A 17007-nucleotide genomic window follows, 5' to 3' on the forward strand; every position below is an offset into this window, starting at 1 on the left:
CAACATTTTTACTCAATTCATTCAATCAAATTCAGAATGATGTGGCAGTGCGCTTCTGTGAAGACTGCAGGGCGGTTCAACTCTGGCCTGTGGAGCCCTGGTAGCGTAGCAGATCACGAGCTAGCTGCTAACTGAAGGTCAGCAGTTCGAATCTACCAGCTGTTCTGTGGGAGGAAGATGAGGCTTTCTGTTCCCATAAAGATTTACAGCCTTGGAAACCCTATATAGAGTTGCTATGAGTCGGAACTGACTCAGTGGCATGCAACCACCACCATCACTCTGTCTTTTAAGGTTGCTATGAGTTGGAATCAACTCAAAAGCAATGGGTTTGGCTTGGTTTTTAGGCTTCTTTGAATATAGAGGAAATGACTTACTGTTTCTTGGATCTGCTCATTTGTTGGAAATTAACAACAAAAGTAGACAGAACTGATGGGGGAACCCAAGTAGAACCTACTCCATTGTTTCCATGAACTGTCTGCTTTTTACTTCTTGATTATTTAAAGCTTTCTTTCTAAGGCTGGCTAAGGTTTTAAACACATTCACGGTTACACGTGTATTTCTCTCCTTCCCCTTCTCTCAAAATTGTGTCCAAGTTTCTCACCTATGCCAATAAACAGACGAGCTCATTGGGGTTTGAAAAATGAGCAAGAGAAATGAAGCTCACTTGCCCCCACCTGTCATTTGCTCTCCAGTATCTTAGTGCTGTGGTTACGTGTCCTGGAGTCAATTCTGGTTCATAGTGACCCCTGTATAGAGTTTCCAATGAGCCACTGGTGGGTTTGAACCATTGACCTTGTGGGTAGCAGCAGCTCAGTGCTTATTGTACAGCACCACACCAGGACTCCAGCATCCAGTAAGAGATGAAAACTCTCGGCTTCATATTTTAGTTGTAGTGTTGCTGGGAGTTTGAGATCTAAAGCATTGAACTAGCTTAGAGATTAAAGTCCCGGAGTCAGACTTGGATTTCTGGTTCTGCCACCATCTTCAGCCTGATCTTGAACACATGTCTTGATTCTCTGAGTTTCTCTTTCCTTTGTGTGAGATAGGGACAATACAACTATAGTATCTTAGGGTGGCAAGAGGATGAAATCATGTGTAATAATACTTAGTACACAGTATGTGCTCAATACGTATGTTAACTTTATTGTTAATACTGCTATCATTATTATCTTCCATTAACAGACTGAAAACAAAAGCCAAGGTTTCAGATCAGACCAACCTACTAGGTTCTGAACCCAGATTAGCCATAATTTGAACTGTAGAAAGTTCATGACAGAAAAATCTAAAATGGAGCAAAAATTTGTCCTTAGCTGTAGATTCTCTTAGTGTAATGCTTGATTCAAGTTATAACCGTTTGTTAATTAGTGATTATTTCTTGTTAGAGATCACAGGAAGTGTTCCTGGGTGGTGTAAATGGTTAGTGCGCTTGACTGCTAACTGGAAGGTTGGAAGTTCAAGTCTACTCAGAAGCACCTGAGGAGAAAGGCCTGGTGACCTGCTTCTGAAGACATGGAGTTGCCATGAGTTGGAGTCTGGGTCTGGGACACATTCACAAAATTACAGTTAAAAATAATCCCCAACACTGAAGGATTCTATGGGCAAAATATTGAACATGTTGTTGTTGTTGTTAAGTGCTGTCGAGTTGGTTCCAAATCACAGTGACCCTGTATAGGGTTTTCGAGTAGCAACTGATGGGTTTGAACTGCTGACCTTGTGGTTCATGGTCCAGTGCTTATCCTACAGTATGACACCATGGGAAGCGTCAAATGAAGATGGAAGTACAAAGCAAAATTGTATGAATTGTTGAATGGAAAACTAATTTTCTCTGTAAACTTTCACCCAAACCACAATAAAAAGTAAAAAAAAAGATGTTAGATATAGTGACTGTACCAAAATGGAACTGATGTTCGACCATTTCCGAAGGTGCGTATGATCAAGAACCGATGGCACTAAAGGAAGAAGTCCAAGCTCTGGGAATTGATGGAATACCAACTGAAATGTTTCAACAAACCAATGCAGCACTGAAAACACTACATTGTTGATGCCAAGAAATTTGGGAGACAGCTAACTGGCCAACTGAGTGGTATAGATCTATATTTGTGGCCATTTTAAAGAGAAAACAGACAACAGAATGTGGAAGTTACTGAACAATATCATTACTATCACACACAAGTCAAATTATGCTAAAGATAATTCAGAAATGGTTGCAGCAGTACACTTACAGGGAACTGCCAAAAATTCAAGCTGAATTCAGAAGAGGATGAGGAATGAGAGATAGCATTGCTGATATTAGATGATCTTGGCTGAAAACAGAGAATACAAAAGAGTTATTTTTATGTTTTACTGGCTGTGCAAAGGCATTTGGCTGTGTGAATTGTAACAAATTATGGATAACAGTGTGAAGAATGCAAATTCCACAACATTTTATTGTGCTCATGGAGAACCTGTACAGAGATCAAGAGGCAGTCGTTAAAACTGAACAAGGGGATATTGCGTGCTTTAAACTCAGCAAAGGTGTTTGTCAGGGTTGTATCCTTTCACCATACCTACTCAATCTGCATGCTAAGCAAACAGTCAGAGAAGCTAGACTCTTATGAAGAAGAATGTGGCATCTCCATATTGCAGATTGTTAATGAGTCTTCCTAGAAGAACTGTAGGAAGACTCATTAACAATCTGCAATATAGAGATAACACAACCTTGCTTGCTCAAAGTGAAGAGGTTTTGAAGAACTTACTGATGAAGATCAATCAAGAAATCAAATGATGCATTGCATTGGGCAAATCTGCTGCCAAAGGCCTCTCTTAAAAGTGTTACAAAAGCAAAATATGTCATACTTTGAGGTGCTCCTGACCCAAGCCATGGTATTTTTAATCACCTCATATGTGTGTGAAAGCTGGACAAAGAATAAGGAAGAGCAAAGCCGAATCAATACCTCTAAATTCTGGTGTTGGTGAAGAATATTGAATATACCATGGACTGCCAGAAAAAATTAACAAATCTGTCTTGGAAGAAGGACAGCCAGAAGACATCTTAGAAGAGAGAATGGTGAGACTTTGTCTTAAATATTTTGGGTATGTTATCAGGAAGAACTATTCCCCAGAGAAGGACATTATTTTTGGTAAAGTGGAAGGTCAGCAAAAAAGAGGAAGTTCCTCAACAAGATGAATTGATACAGTGGCTGCAACAATGGGCTCAAGCATAGGAACGCTTGTAAGGATGGCATGGGACCCGATGGTGTTTTGTTATGTTGTACATGGGGTTGCTATGAGTCAGAACTGACTTGATGGCACCTAACAACAACAATAACAACAAGAAAATAAAGTTTGCATGAGTCATATGCTCTTGCCAAATTTTATTAATTAACGCTGTCAGACTTGACAAAGAATTTGTTCTATGAGACCAATATCTTTTATTTATTTTATACTACTCACCAGAGTCCTGGTGTGGCACTATGGGTTAAAGTGCCAGACTGCAAAGCCATTTGAACTATAAGGTCAGCGGTTCAACTTCACCAGCTGCTCCTCGGAAACCCTATACAGGGTCACTATGGGTTGGAACCGACTCCACGGCACTTAACAACAACAACTCTGGTATAAAAAAATCTAGTCTCATAAAAGATAACTAACAGTAACAAAAGCCCCAAATTAATACTAACAGACAAAGCCAATGTAATTGATCAAAACCAAAAACCAAAAACCAAAACCAACATGCTTTGAAGTGCCAATCAACACTTTCAGAAATGAAGTCCTGGCTGGATAATTAGCTGGTGATGATGCCCCAGGAAGCCCAGGGGCATTGGCATGAGGAGGGACTAACTTTCTCTAGGGATCAGAGGCACAAATGGTCTGTTTCCTCCTCTACAAGAGGTTACCTGGAGGTAGAGAAAATAAAAAGCCCAGTGACCGGGAATCCTGGAATTCATTAATTACGCTCCCATGTGTAGCACGGCTGGGCGCTGGGGCTCTCGGCCTCCAACAGTATCAGTAACAGGATTTACGGGACGCACCATGCCTCGCTCCAGGAGCAAGTTGCTGTCACTCATTTATTTTGCGTCTCAGCCTCTCCGCTTTAGCTCACAGCTCATTAAATTCTACTGCATCACCATCAACATGCAAAACAGCTACTTGAAGGGCATTCAACACACAATCAGAAAAGGGAATAAAAAACCCTCGTGGAGACAGAGGGGAAAAAAAAAAAACGTTATCCTCTCTTGTCTGTTGGGTGACATCTAGGGTCTGTGGTTCTAAACCATTGTTTCAGTAGCAGTGACAGCCATGTGTCTGATGGTGGGGGATGCACTGCATGTCTGTCTAGTTTGAGGCTGAGGGCCAAAGGTGGTGGAACACTTTTGAAGGCTATTTCTTCCAAAAAACGCCCCCAAAACTTCAAAAGCCCCACAGATGTTTAATTTCTTGTTTTAAATATTTTGAGGTGGAAAGGACAGCAATGTTATGGGCATAGTGAGTTTTATGCTTTGCAATGGGGATGGGTCAGTTTCCTAGACACGGAAGTGATCCCATAAAAGTTATTTCAGGGCTTCACACATTTTAATTTGGAAAAAAGTTAAATAAGAATTGCAGAAAGTCTGACAACGGGAGCATGCTGCATTTTATGGTGAGGTCTCCTGTACACATTTTATTTACATTGTCATGTCAGTAGGATGGGGAGTGGGGAGGGGTGGTGCTGATGTCTAGGGGCAGAGATCAGGGATGCTGCTGGACACCCTGCCAAGCACAGGATAGCCCCACAACAAGAGAACCATCCTGCCCCAAATGCTAAGAGCACTTACAGTTGCTGACAAATCCTGCTCTATAGTAATTACACATGGAAATATTTGAGATGACAAGGACAGAAAAAAATCATACGCCTTTCATTTAGGCAAATCAGACAACTTCATAAATGCTCGGCCCAATTTAAAATCTACACCGTGGTTCTACCCATTACTTCTCTCTTTAATTACACAATTCCAAATTGATTAAGAAGATACAATTACTAAAAGTAATAAAAATACATTATCCACTGTAGAACCTTGTATCTTCTTGTTTTGAGCTTATGTACTTTCTTCTCTCAGCCCTGTCCAACACAAAAACACATACACACACATACACTTACAGGGGTCTTTTTGGAAAAACTGGGCCACAACACTGACCTGAGATGAAGAGCCCCCACTCCTGTAGGAATCACAAGTGGAAATCCTTTGGACAAGATTTCACTAGATAGCTTTGCACCTTGTCATTTGGTTAATGAGAGCTTCTTCTTCTTTTTTATTAAGAAAACAGTGTTCCACCAAAGGTTTGTTAACTATTTCCATATGCAAGTTCCTTTCTTTAATTATCACAACCACGTTATGAAAGATGCTATAATTCCCATGTTGTTGTTGTTGTGTGCAGTTCTGACTCACAGAGTCTGCCCCTGCTGCTTCCTAGGTCTGGGATCCCCCCACTCGGGGAAGGACATCTGGAGCAGGAAGGAGTTCAGTTATCAGCATGTCTAGGTGATGGGCTGTAAAGTATGGCTGGAGCCCAAGGAACCCAGATACGTATTGGAGCATTGTGACATTTCCAAAGGAGAGGACATGGAGTCCTAATGTGAGTGTAAACCAATATTTGTAAAGCCAGGTCCTCGGGACTCCTGGCAAATGTAATCACAGTCAAGCTGACAATTCTTGACTCCAAGAGTGTGGGAAGCTGAAGATGACTCACAGGCAAAAGTCTGTAGGCTGACCTCAGAGCGCACATCCCCTGAGACAGGGCAGAAATGAAGACGGGAAGCACTTGACTAAATTGGTCTTCTCATTTTTCATAAGAAACAGTCAACTTAATAAAAAGTAGCCTTATTTTATTGACAATAATAGCTACCCTGCTCTATTCCCTTACCCTGTGCCAGAAACCTTGATTTCTAGTCTTTACAGTGATTCTGCAAATAGGAATTGCCATCCTCATTTTATAGATGAAGAAAATGGAGTTCAGAAAGGTCAAGTAACTAGGTCAAGGTCACACAGCTAGTAAATGTTAGAATCAGGATTCTAACCCAGGACCGTCTGACTCCAAAACTCATGAGTTCTCCATTATAGTATTCTATTTTTTATACTACAACCAACTTTCCCCAAACCAAACACCTCAACTTGTGTATGTATTTTTGTTGTTGTTAAGTGCTGTTGACTTGGTTCTGACTCACAGCTACCCTGTATAGGGTTTCTGAGGAGTTACTGGTATACTTGAACCTCTGATCTTGAAGTTCAAGCTGACCTTGCAAGCCAGTGCAACCCACAGCACCACACCAGGACTCCTGTGTAGGTATGATGGTGGTGTTGGTGTGCCGTGGAGTCAGTTCCGACTCACAGTGACCCTGTATAGGGTTTCTGAGGCTGTAAATCCTTACGGGAACAGAAAGCCTCTTCTTTCTCCCACGGAACAGCTGGTTGTTTAGAACTGCTGACCTTGAGGTTTGCAGCCTGACTCGTAATAAGGAACTTCAAAAAGGTTTGTGTAGTAATTCCGTAATCTCTTAATTCCATTTTCCCTCAAACAGTTTGAAGCCCTCTACTTATACACGCGCGCGCACACACACACACACATAGCAACACAGAGTTGAGTCTCATTTTTTACCGTTACTGCATTTATGAATTTGCCTACTTGCTAAAACTTACCTGCAACTTCCAAATCAATAGTTGTGGTGCTTTTCCAGGGACTTGCAGACATGCTTGTGCACAGAGCAGTGTGTACCTCTTAGCTGAGGCTGAGCAAAGCTGGTGTGGTGTCTGCAGGGACTTTATAGAACAAACGTAGCTCAAAGAATGAGAATGGACTATGTTCGTAGTTAATTTAACTTAAACATCCAGTGTGGGAGTGCAGGATAAGCACTGGACTGCGAACCACAAGATCGGTAGTTCAAAGCTGCTCCTCAGAAATCCTATACAGGGTTGCTATGAGTTAGACCTGATTTGATAGCACTTAACAACAGCAACAATAAACATCCAGTACGCCAAGATCTTGAATATTCCCCTGCGCCACCTCTGCCTCAGTCTCTGTGCATGCTACCACCATCAGTCACATCAACCTTAAATCAAGGCACCGTATCACAGGGGTCTAGATGGGAAACAGTCCAGGCTCTGTCATCTAACAAGGTGGCAGACAAGCCCATGGTCTCAGGGCTGGCAGAGGCTGAGCTGGGATGTGACCCTGGGTGTGCTCGCCCCTGCCAGTGGGTAGTGTCCCTCCACTGAACATAGGTTTGAAAAGGTATATCTCAGTAGATGTGCCTAGACAAGCAGAGAGAACTGAAGTATATGCAGAAGGGCATACTACAGAGATTAAGGGTGAAGAATCATACACAGTGGAGAGAAGAGAAGGAAATTCACCCAAGCTCAGTGCCTCTGCAGACAGGAGCCTTATACCTGTTAGTTCCCAGCAACCACAGGCGACAGGCAGAGCCTACAGTTTACAGGTAAGGAAACTGAGGTGGAGAGAGTGGACATGACCTGTCCAAAGTCATACAGTTAGTAGTGAAGCCATGGGAATTGTTTGTCTGCCCCACGTTGTCTCCGCTACTTCAACAAACTTCAAAAGACGTTTTAGGAGCCCTGGGGGGAGAGGAGGCGGAGACATGTCAGCATGCTACCACAGGTGGGCAAAAGGTCAGGTAGAATGGGCTTAAGCTCCCACCCTAATTTCAACTCCAGCAGCAATGCTGCCATATATACTTATTGCTTGGGGTCACATAACATTTCATGTGAACCAAAGTTCTGCTGCTAACAAAATAGAGGGTGAAGTTCTGTTTTGTGATATGCTCTGTGGGCCTTAGAATGTGGGGAGAGCAGGAGAGCCGTGAAATCTGCACAGAGAAGCAGTGAAGAGCAGTGGCCAAGCATGGGGCTCCAGTACAAATCTGACTACATTCAAACTCAGAACCTCAGCTTCCTCAGCTTGTGAGTGCGGATACGGTTAGCACCTACTTTGAAAGGCAGGTGAGAGGATCACTAGCTCACTGCCTGACATGTTAATTCCAATTCACGTGACAGAGTAGAGCTGTTCCACAGGATTCCTAGGCACTGTGGGTTAGACATTGGGCTGCTAACCACACAGCTGGTGGTTCAAACTCATCAGGAGAAAGATTAGGCTGTCTGCTCCCACAAAGATCTACAGTTTCAGAAACCCTATATCATTCCCTATGAGCCAGAATCAACTTGATGGCAGTGGGTTTCGGGTTTGGGAATCTTTATAGGCAGTATTTCTACCACAGAACTGATAGATGGGTTCAAACTATCAACCTTTCAGTTAGCAGCTAACTGCTTAACCATTGCATCACCAGGCTCCTTGCCTGGCACTTAGTACTTAATAACTATTAGTTATTATTGATACTGAACTCCTGGTGTGGCATTGTAGGATAAGCACTAGATAGTGAACCACAAAGTTGGAAGTTCAAACCCTGTACAGGGTCACTCTGAGTTGGAACTGACTTGACGACACTTAACAACAACAGTATTGATACTGTTGTTGTTACAGGGCACAGTGGAGTTCTTATTAACCTCATAAGGAATGAAAACAAACAAAATCATGAACCTATAGAAGGAGTAGAAGACTGTCCTAGAAATCTACTTCCAAAAACCCAGCCACTGAAAACCTTATAGATTTGGGAGATGGGAAAATAGCTCCAAATGTGGGTGTAATGAGCACACCTTGACCAAAGTAAACCATGCCACTAAGAAGCCCTGGTTCTTAGACAAAAGCATATGTTTGTGCTAAAGAATATGACATGTATAATTTGGCAACTGCACTGTGGTGAATTGCTTAACATGGCTCTTTTAGATCTAGCATCTCAGGAGAAAGGGGAAGCCTTTTGCTCCTGCAAAAATTTATAGTCTCAGAAATTTTATGCAAGGTTGCTATGAGTTGGAAGCGACTCCACAGCATTTAACAGCAACAGCAACAAGAGGAGGAGGTCTTACTCAGAAATGCTCCTTCCCCTGATGGGTCAGTGTTCTGAGCCCTGCCTTGATCACTGTGGGCTTTGTATCGCCGGGGCCCATGCCTCAGCGGCCGGGCTCTAACTGCTGAGCTGTAACTGTGTCCTCCATACTTGTTCTTCCGCTGGCTCAGCATGGGACTCGAGTGACGAGGTCAGTAACCCCCAAGCCCCAAACTAATTTACCATCACTGCTTAGAGCAGGTGGCCACAAAGCTCTTAGCTCTCCCTCTAAGCTATGACTTGGCGGTTGCACTAAGAGGCCTGGGTAGAGGAAGGCGTGTGTGGCAGCTGTACCAAGCCCTAGAAGCCTCCTTTGAGGGCTAGCTGGGGTCTTGCCCTTCAGCAGAATTCCGTAGGGCACAGTGGGGTTCTGGGTCCCTTTTGGGTTTCCTCCACCCAAGACTCTGCCAATGAGTTAAATTCCATGATAGCTGTGATGTTAAATAACAGAATCTAAGCCCCATGAGAGCTGAGATTTTTATCTGTCTCGCTAATGCACATACTTGTGAATAAGTGAATGGCGATGACATTCAGGAAGACCTAGCTTCTGTGTTTTCATGAGATAAACAGATGTAGTTGGCCATGGAGCTCCCATGCTCAGTTCCTGAACATGGAGCTGTGTGAGCTCTCCTCACCACTGCTCAGCTTTGGATTACCACACCTGCCCCCTCGACAGGCAGCACCACTGCTGGGGTTCCACAGTTTCCCCTTGGAGAGGTCTGACTTTTTCTCTTCCTGGCGGAAGACAGCGTCATTTGCTACAGAGCTATGAACAAGAAGGTCAGCTTGGACAGAGCAACATGATGCTTCTTTCATGTTCACTTTGCCATAAACTATAATGTTAGTGCTGGAAACACCCATAAATCACCTCTTTATGGAAGAGTGGAGGAAGACAAGGCCCTGAGACATGAAGCAAGTAGTCTAAGGCCTCAAGGCTGGCTGCAGAGAGGAGCCTCTGAACCAGGTTCTTTTTATGACACTTTCTAGAGCCTTCTCTCTATTTTGTGCAAGTCAGAAAGTCTTGTACAAATACACAAGAGTGCTCCTTAATCCAGATTCTCTTTCTACATATTATAAACACAAAATATACTTACAGTGTATACACAGATAAAAGGAATCCCTGGTCGTACAATGGTTAAGGGCTTGACTGCCAACTGAAAGGCTGGCAATTCAAACCCACCTGCTAGAGAAAAGGCCTGGTGATCTACTCCTATAAAGATTACAACCTAAAAACCCTATGGAGCAACTCTGCTGTGTCCTATAGGGTTGCTATGCATCAGAATGGACTTGGCAGCATGCAAAAACAATACACACACACAGATTCTCTATATTGATTGAACAAGTCTCTATATAACATACATATACACATATGTACGTACATATGGATGTGGTGGTTCTGTAGGATAAACATTGGACTGCTAACCACAAAATCAGTGGTTCGAGCCCATCAGCTGCTCTGTGGGAGAAAGATAAGTCTTTCTGCTCCCGCAAAGATTTACCACTTCAGAAACCCTATACAGGGTTGCTATGAGTTGGAACTGACTTCACGGCAAGTAACTGACTTCACGGCAAGTAAGCTATATATATATATAGCTGTTATTGTTTTTAAGTGTTGTTGAATTGGTTCCAACCCACAGTGACCCTGTATAGGGTTTCTGAGGAGCAGGTGGTGAGCTTGTTTGTGGTTCAAATGACTTTGCAGTCCAGCACATTAACCCATAGCATAACACCAGAACTCCATATATATGTTATTATTAAATGCCATCGAGTAAGTTCCGACCCATAGTGACCCTGTATGGGATTTCCAAGGAGTGACTGGTGAACCTGAACCACCAACCTTGGGGTTCAACCCGACTTTGCAGTCCAGCGTATTAGCTCACAGCACCACACCGTATAGACAGATATATAGAATAGTACGTGAATGAGCATCCTGGTGCAGAGATGTACAATAAAGGATAAGCAGTGGCTTGCTAACCACAAAGTAAGTGGTTCAAACTCCACCAGCTGCTCCTCAGAAATCTATCTATCTATCTATCTATCTATCTATCTATCTATCTATCTATCTATGTTGTTGTCAAATGCTGTCGAGTAGGTTCTGAGCCATAGTGACCCTGTATAGGGTTTCCGAGGAGCAGTTGGTGGGTTTGAACTTCTGACCTTGTGGTTCCAAGTGGTTCCACATTGGAGTATGTATGTATGGTTTACACGGAGTACCTGGTGAGCTTGAACACCCGTCCTTCAGGTTCACATTGATTTTGCAGTCCAGCACATTAACCCACAGCACCACATCAGGCCTCTATATACATACATACATACATACATATATATATATAATATATACATGCACATATACATACACACACACATATAGTTGCTATGGGTTTGAACTGCTGACCTTTCAGTTATCCTATGTGTGTGTGTATATATACGTAAACTTTTCTATATTCCCAAATACATTTACTGAAGAACTCAGATAAGCTCAACTGCCTTTGTTTTATGCCTATTTGTCACAGAATAGTGATTCTATCTGAAGGGACAATGGGAAGTCAGAAATTCTGAGTATGAGAAAGGAAGAACATGTATAATTAACAAAAACATACTGAGTATTACAATTGCTTTGATTTGTTTTAGGCACAATATTAACATGCTTAAAAACTTTAAATAACATTGAATGAGTGGTTGCAAATACTGCTCTCCACTCACAGCAAATGACAGCCAGAGTGCTCTGTAATCACATGGTCCGCCCCCTCCTCCCCCAGTTAAAGATAAGAAAACTTCACCCAGAGGTTAAGTGACTTTTTGTCTGCCGTCAAATAGCTGTTTATTGGCTCCTGAGGGCGTGGCTTAGCTATTGTATGCTCACAGAGTACAGACCTGTGAATCCAATGGGAGTCCAGGAATGGCTGATGGGCAACTAAAAGGAATTGATTACACCACAGCAGTTAAGACTCGGTGCCCAAACATACCTGGGTTCTTTAACTAGGGGTGTGCGTGAAAAAGAGACGCTGAACCTGGGGAGTTCACTACAAGGTATTTCCTTGGCTGCAGTCCTCGATGTAAATCTCACAGGGGGAGAAAGCATCAGTCCGCAAGGGGCCGCTCTCCCTCCCTTCTGTCCTGCACAGAGGCCACCGCCAGGCTGGGCGGACGGTTTCAGTCTAGTTCCATCTCCCTACACAAGTACAGGCCTTCTCTCATGTATTCTGACAGAATCAAGGAGTTCGGCAGAGGGACGAGTGCTCTAAAAGTCACCCTGGGCTCAGGGTGAGGCAGCAGCCCCAGAGGCACTTGCCCACAGCCTGGGGCTAGGGCAGACACAGGGCCAGACCTGGCCTACGAAGCCCCTCGCCCAAGTATCGACCCGGCGGCTGGGGTCCACTTACCGCAGTGCGACTGGAACACCTGTGGTTTGACGACCTGGTTACAGGCACTGCACACTACGAGATAGAAGTCGTCATGGGCTGGGTAATGGCCAAATAAGTGCATATCTGTGGGGAAAATGAAAACAAGTTTTTTAAAAAAGCAATTAAGTCTCAGAAGGTGTACAGTTTCCTCTTGGAATTTCTTCAAGGGCAGTTTTATAAACAAGACACACAGAAATGCAATGATCTTTACTAAGGGAAATGTAGTTTGTCATAACACAGGTCCCCAACTCTCAGAGAGGCAATCGACTCTAAGAACTCTGCTCACTTCCCTCTCTCTGATGTAGAGCAGGTACTTACGGAGCCATCTGCTTTATGAGGAATCACCCTGTTCAGAAAGAGCCCAAGTGCTGCCTGTGACTGAAAAAGGATCTACCCATTCGTATTTAAGCAGTGGTCTCTTAGATGAGGGGAGTTTCAGACAGAAGAATAAGGAGTCAACTTGATGTCAGAGGTCACCTGGGTTTCCCCACCGCCTCAGGGAGAGCCAAGCAAAAGAATCGTTTGTACAAGGGGCTTATTTGCAGCCTTCATTATCCATCACTCATCTGGTAAATGTTTACTGAGTACCTACAAATGAGCCAAGGAGCTCATGTATCATAGTGTGTTAGGAGTTGGGCTGTTAACTGCAGGGTCAGCAGTTCAAATCTACCAATCGCTCCATGGGAGAAATATGAGACTTTGTGCTCCTGTGAAGATGTACAGCCTCAGAAACCCTATATGGGGTCGCCCAGAATCGGAGCCAACTGCATGGCATATAACCACCAACAACCACCACTAATAAGCCAGGCATTGTGCTAGGGTCTGAGGATAACTGGTGAAAAAAATGAGAACTCTGCTCCCCTGGAGCTTATGATAGCAGAAGAGAGAAACATTAAGCAGAGAATTACACAGCAGTGATTTGATTTTAATTTGTGGCAAGTGCTAAGAAGGAGATGTGTGGGATTTTATGAGACCATGGGACAGCGTGCATCTAATCTAGTCTGAGGATTTGGAGAATGAGGAGTTATTTCAGCTGAGACCTAAAGGATAAGTAAGGGTCAGAAAACAAAGGTCAAGGGGAGGGGGAGGGAAAGTTCACGGGTTGCTGAGGGAATCCTGTTGTCTGAGGAGCCACCTGGCTGGAACATAACAACATGGGGATAAGGCTCAGGAGGGCCCAGAACCTGTAAATCTTGTAGACAAAAGTAAGAATTTTGATCCTGGCTACTGTGAATTTTTAAGCAAAGAAGTGATATGAGTGATCCTTGGAGGCCAGGATGGCCAAACTTCGTCTCTCATACTTAGAACATATTGTCAGGAGGAACCAGTCACTGGAGAAGGATATCATGTTTGGCAGGGTGGAGGGTCAGAGAAAAAGAGGAAGACCCCCAAGGAGATGGACTGACAAAGTGGCAACATCAATGGGTTCAAGCATGGCAACGATAATGAGGCTGGCCCAGGACTGGGCCATGTTTCGTTCTGCTGTGCATGAGGTCACTATGAGTCGGTACCGACTCGATGCCACCTAACAACAACAACAGAGTTGAAAGTGGGGTAGATATGGGAGGTTGGGGCTTTGATAGCCAAAGGATATGATGTTTCCTTATGGGATAATGAAAATATTTTAGAATTAGATAATGTCGGCTGTACAACTTTATGAATATGTTGTTGTTAGGTGCTGTCACGTCGTGTTCAACTCACACAACAGAATGAAACACTGCCGAGTCCTGTGCCAGTATCACAATCACCACTGCTGTTTTTCTTGTTGTTGTTTTAGTGTGTGTGTTTTCCTGATTCTCTAATTATCAAGCATGATGTTCTTCTCCAAGGATTGGTCCCTTCTAACAACATGACCAAGTATGGAATACGTTTTGCTAGCCTTGCTTCTAAGGAGCATTCTGGCTGTACTTTTTCCACGACAGATCTGTTCATTTTTTTTAGAAGACTTGGTATATTCAATATTCTTTGCCAACACCAGAACTCAAAGTGACATCTTTGCTTTTTTAACATTTTAAAACACTCCTTTGCAGAAGACTTTCCCAATGTAATACTTACTTGATTTCTTGACAGTTGCTTCCCTGGGCATTGATTTATGGATGCAAGTGAATCCTGACAATTTAAATTTGTTCTCTTCTTTATGAGGATGCTGCTCATTGGTCCAATTGTGAGAATTTTTATTTTCTTTATGTTGAGGCATAATCCATACTGAAGGTTATAGTATTTGATTTCTATCAGCAACTGCTTTAATTCTTCTTCACTTTCAGCAAGCAAGGTTGTGTTACCTGAGTACCTCAGGTTATTAATTAATCTTTCTCCAGTCTTAATGCTCCATTCTTCATATAGTCCAGTTTCTTGGATTATTTGCTCAGTAAACAGACTGAATAAGTATGGTGAAAGGATAAAACCTCGATGCACAACTTTCCTGATTTTAAACCTGTTTTTAATGACTGCCTCTTGGTCTATGTATAGGTCCCGCAGGAGCACAATTAAGTTTTCTGGAATTTCCATTCTTTGAAATGTTATTTGTAATTTGGTATGTTCCACACAGTCAGATGCTTTTGCATAGCTAATAAAACACAGGTAAATATCTTTCTGGTATTCTCTGCTTTTAGTCAGTACCCATCTGACATCAGCAATGGCGTCCCTCATTCCATGACCTCTTCTCAATCTGGCCTGAATGTCTTGCAGTTTGTTCTCAATGTTCTACTGCAAACATTTTGAAATTATCTTCAAAATTTTACTTTTCTGTGATAGTGATATTACTAATTACTGCATCCTGTTGGATCATCTTTCTTTAGAATATACAAAAATATGGAGATTTTCTAATCAGTTAGCAAGGTATCTATTTTCCAAATTTCTTAGCCTAGGCATGTGAACACTTACAGCACTGCATGGGTTTGTTAAAACATACCAATTAATATTCCTTTAATTCCTGGTGCCTGGAGCCTTTTCCACCTCCACAAATGCCTTCAGTACAGCTTGGCCTTCCTTCTTCAATACTGTTGGTTCTTGGTTATACGTTACCTCCTGAAATGGTTGAACCTCAATCAATTCTTTTTGGTAGAGTGCATTGTTTCCTGTGTTGCTCAATAATGTAACTCAAGGCATGAATTTTTTCTACAGTTCTTTCAGCTTGAGGAATGACAAATGTGTTCTTGCCTTTTAATTTTCTAACTCCAGGTCTGTGCACATTTCATTATACGTCTTTATTGTGTTTTCACTAGCCACCCTCTGAAATCGTCTTTCAACTCTTTTACTCCATCATTTCTTTCACTCACTCTAGTTATTCTATATTTAAGAGCAAGTTTCAGAATTACTTTTGATATCTATTTTGGTCTTTTCTTTCTTTCCTTTTCCTTATTTGGCCTTTTATTTCTTTTTAATGACATGTAATCCTTGATGTCATCCGACAATTCACATGGTCTTTGGTCATTAGAGTTCAATGTATTAAATCTATTCTTGAGATAGTCTCTAAATTCAGGTGGTGGTGGTAGTGGTAGTGTGCTGTGGAGTCGGTTCCAACTCACAGTGACCCTGTATAGGGTTTCCGAGGCTGTAAATCTTTATGGGAGCAAAAAGCCTCCTTTTTCTCCTGTGGAACTGCTGGTAGTTTCAAACTGCTGATCTTGAGGTTAGCAGCCTGACTCATAACCACTACACTACCAGAGACCTTTCTAAATTCAGGTAGGATATACTAAAGGCTAAGGAGCTCTGGTAGCGTAGTGGTTATGAATCGGGCTGCGAGCCGCAAGGTCAGCAGTTCGAAACTACCAGCTGTTCCGCTGGAGAAAGATGAGGCTTTCTGCTCCCATAAAGATTTACAGCCTCGGAAACCCTGTACAGGGTCGCTATGAGTTGGAACCGACTCCATGGCACATAACAACAACAACAACATACTCTGACTCTGTGGACTTGTTTGAATTTTCTTCAGCTTGAACTTGACCTGGACCTATGAGCAATTGACAGTGTATTCCACAGTTGGCCTTCTTTTGACTGATGATACTGAATTTCTCCATTGTCTCCATGTTGTTGTTATTAAGTGCTTTCCATTTGGTTCTGACTCATAGCGATCCACTATAGGATTTTGAAGCAATGACTAGTGACTTTGGGCTACCAACCTTGTGGTTCAAACCGACCCTGTAGTTAGCACCACACCAGACGTTCCATTGTCTTCACAAATGTTATCAATTTGATTCCTGTGCATTTCATTTGGTAAGGTCCATGTGTGCAGTAGCCATTTAAGTTGCTGAGAAAAGGCATTTGCAATGAATAAGTCATTGATTTTACAAAATTCTATCATGCAATCTTCAGCACAGTTTCTCTCACTACAGCCATATTTGCATCTAGTGATCCTTCTTCTCTGTTTTCAACTTTTGCATTACAATCATAAATAATTACCAATGCATCTTGATTACATGTTTGATCAACTTCAGTCTACAGAAGTTGATAAAATCTTCAACATCTTCATCTTTGACGATAGTGTTTTATGTCTATACTTGAATAATAGTTATATTAACTGGTCTTCCTTGTAGGCATATAGATATTATCCTATCATTGACAACATTGTATTTCAAGAAAAATTTTAAATATTCTTTTTGATGATGAATGTGATGCCATTCCTCTTCAATATGTCAT

The 17007-nt window shown here is 42.5% G+C and overlaps 1 protein-coding gene across 2 annotated transcripts in view; it reads right to left on the reverse strand.

Annotated features, from left to right (window-relative positions):
* The window catches only part of ATXN7L1 (ataxin 7-like 1), a 302423-nt gene that overhangs the window by 184394 nt on the left and 101022 nt on the right, over positions 1-17007 (reverse strand). For both annotated transcript variants that reach the window (XM_006834380.1, XM_006834382.1), the window contains exon 3: positions 12352-12456. In XM_006834380.1, the coding sequence (XP_006834443.1) occupies positions 12352-12456 (105 nt within the window). The remainder of the gene's footprint in view (positions 1-12351; positions 12457-17007) is intronic.

Source organism: Chrysochloris asiatica, unplaced genomic scaffold (assembly GCF_000296735.1).
Source record: "Chrysochloris asiatica unplaced genomic scaffold, ChrAsi1.0 scaffold00010, whole genome shotgun sequence".
Taxonomy (NCBI): domain Eukaryota; kingdom Metazoa; phylum Chordata; class Mammalia; order Afrosoricida; family Chrysochloridae; genus Chrysochloris; species Chrysochloris asiatica.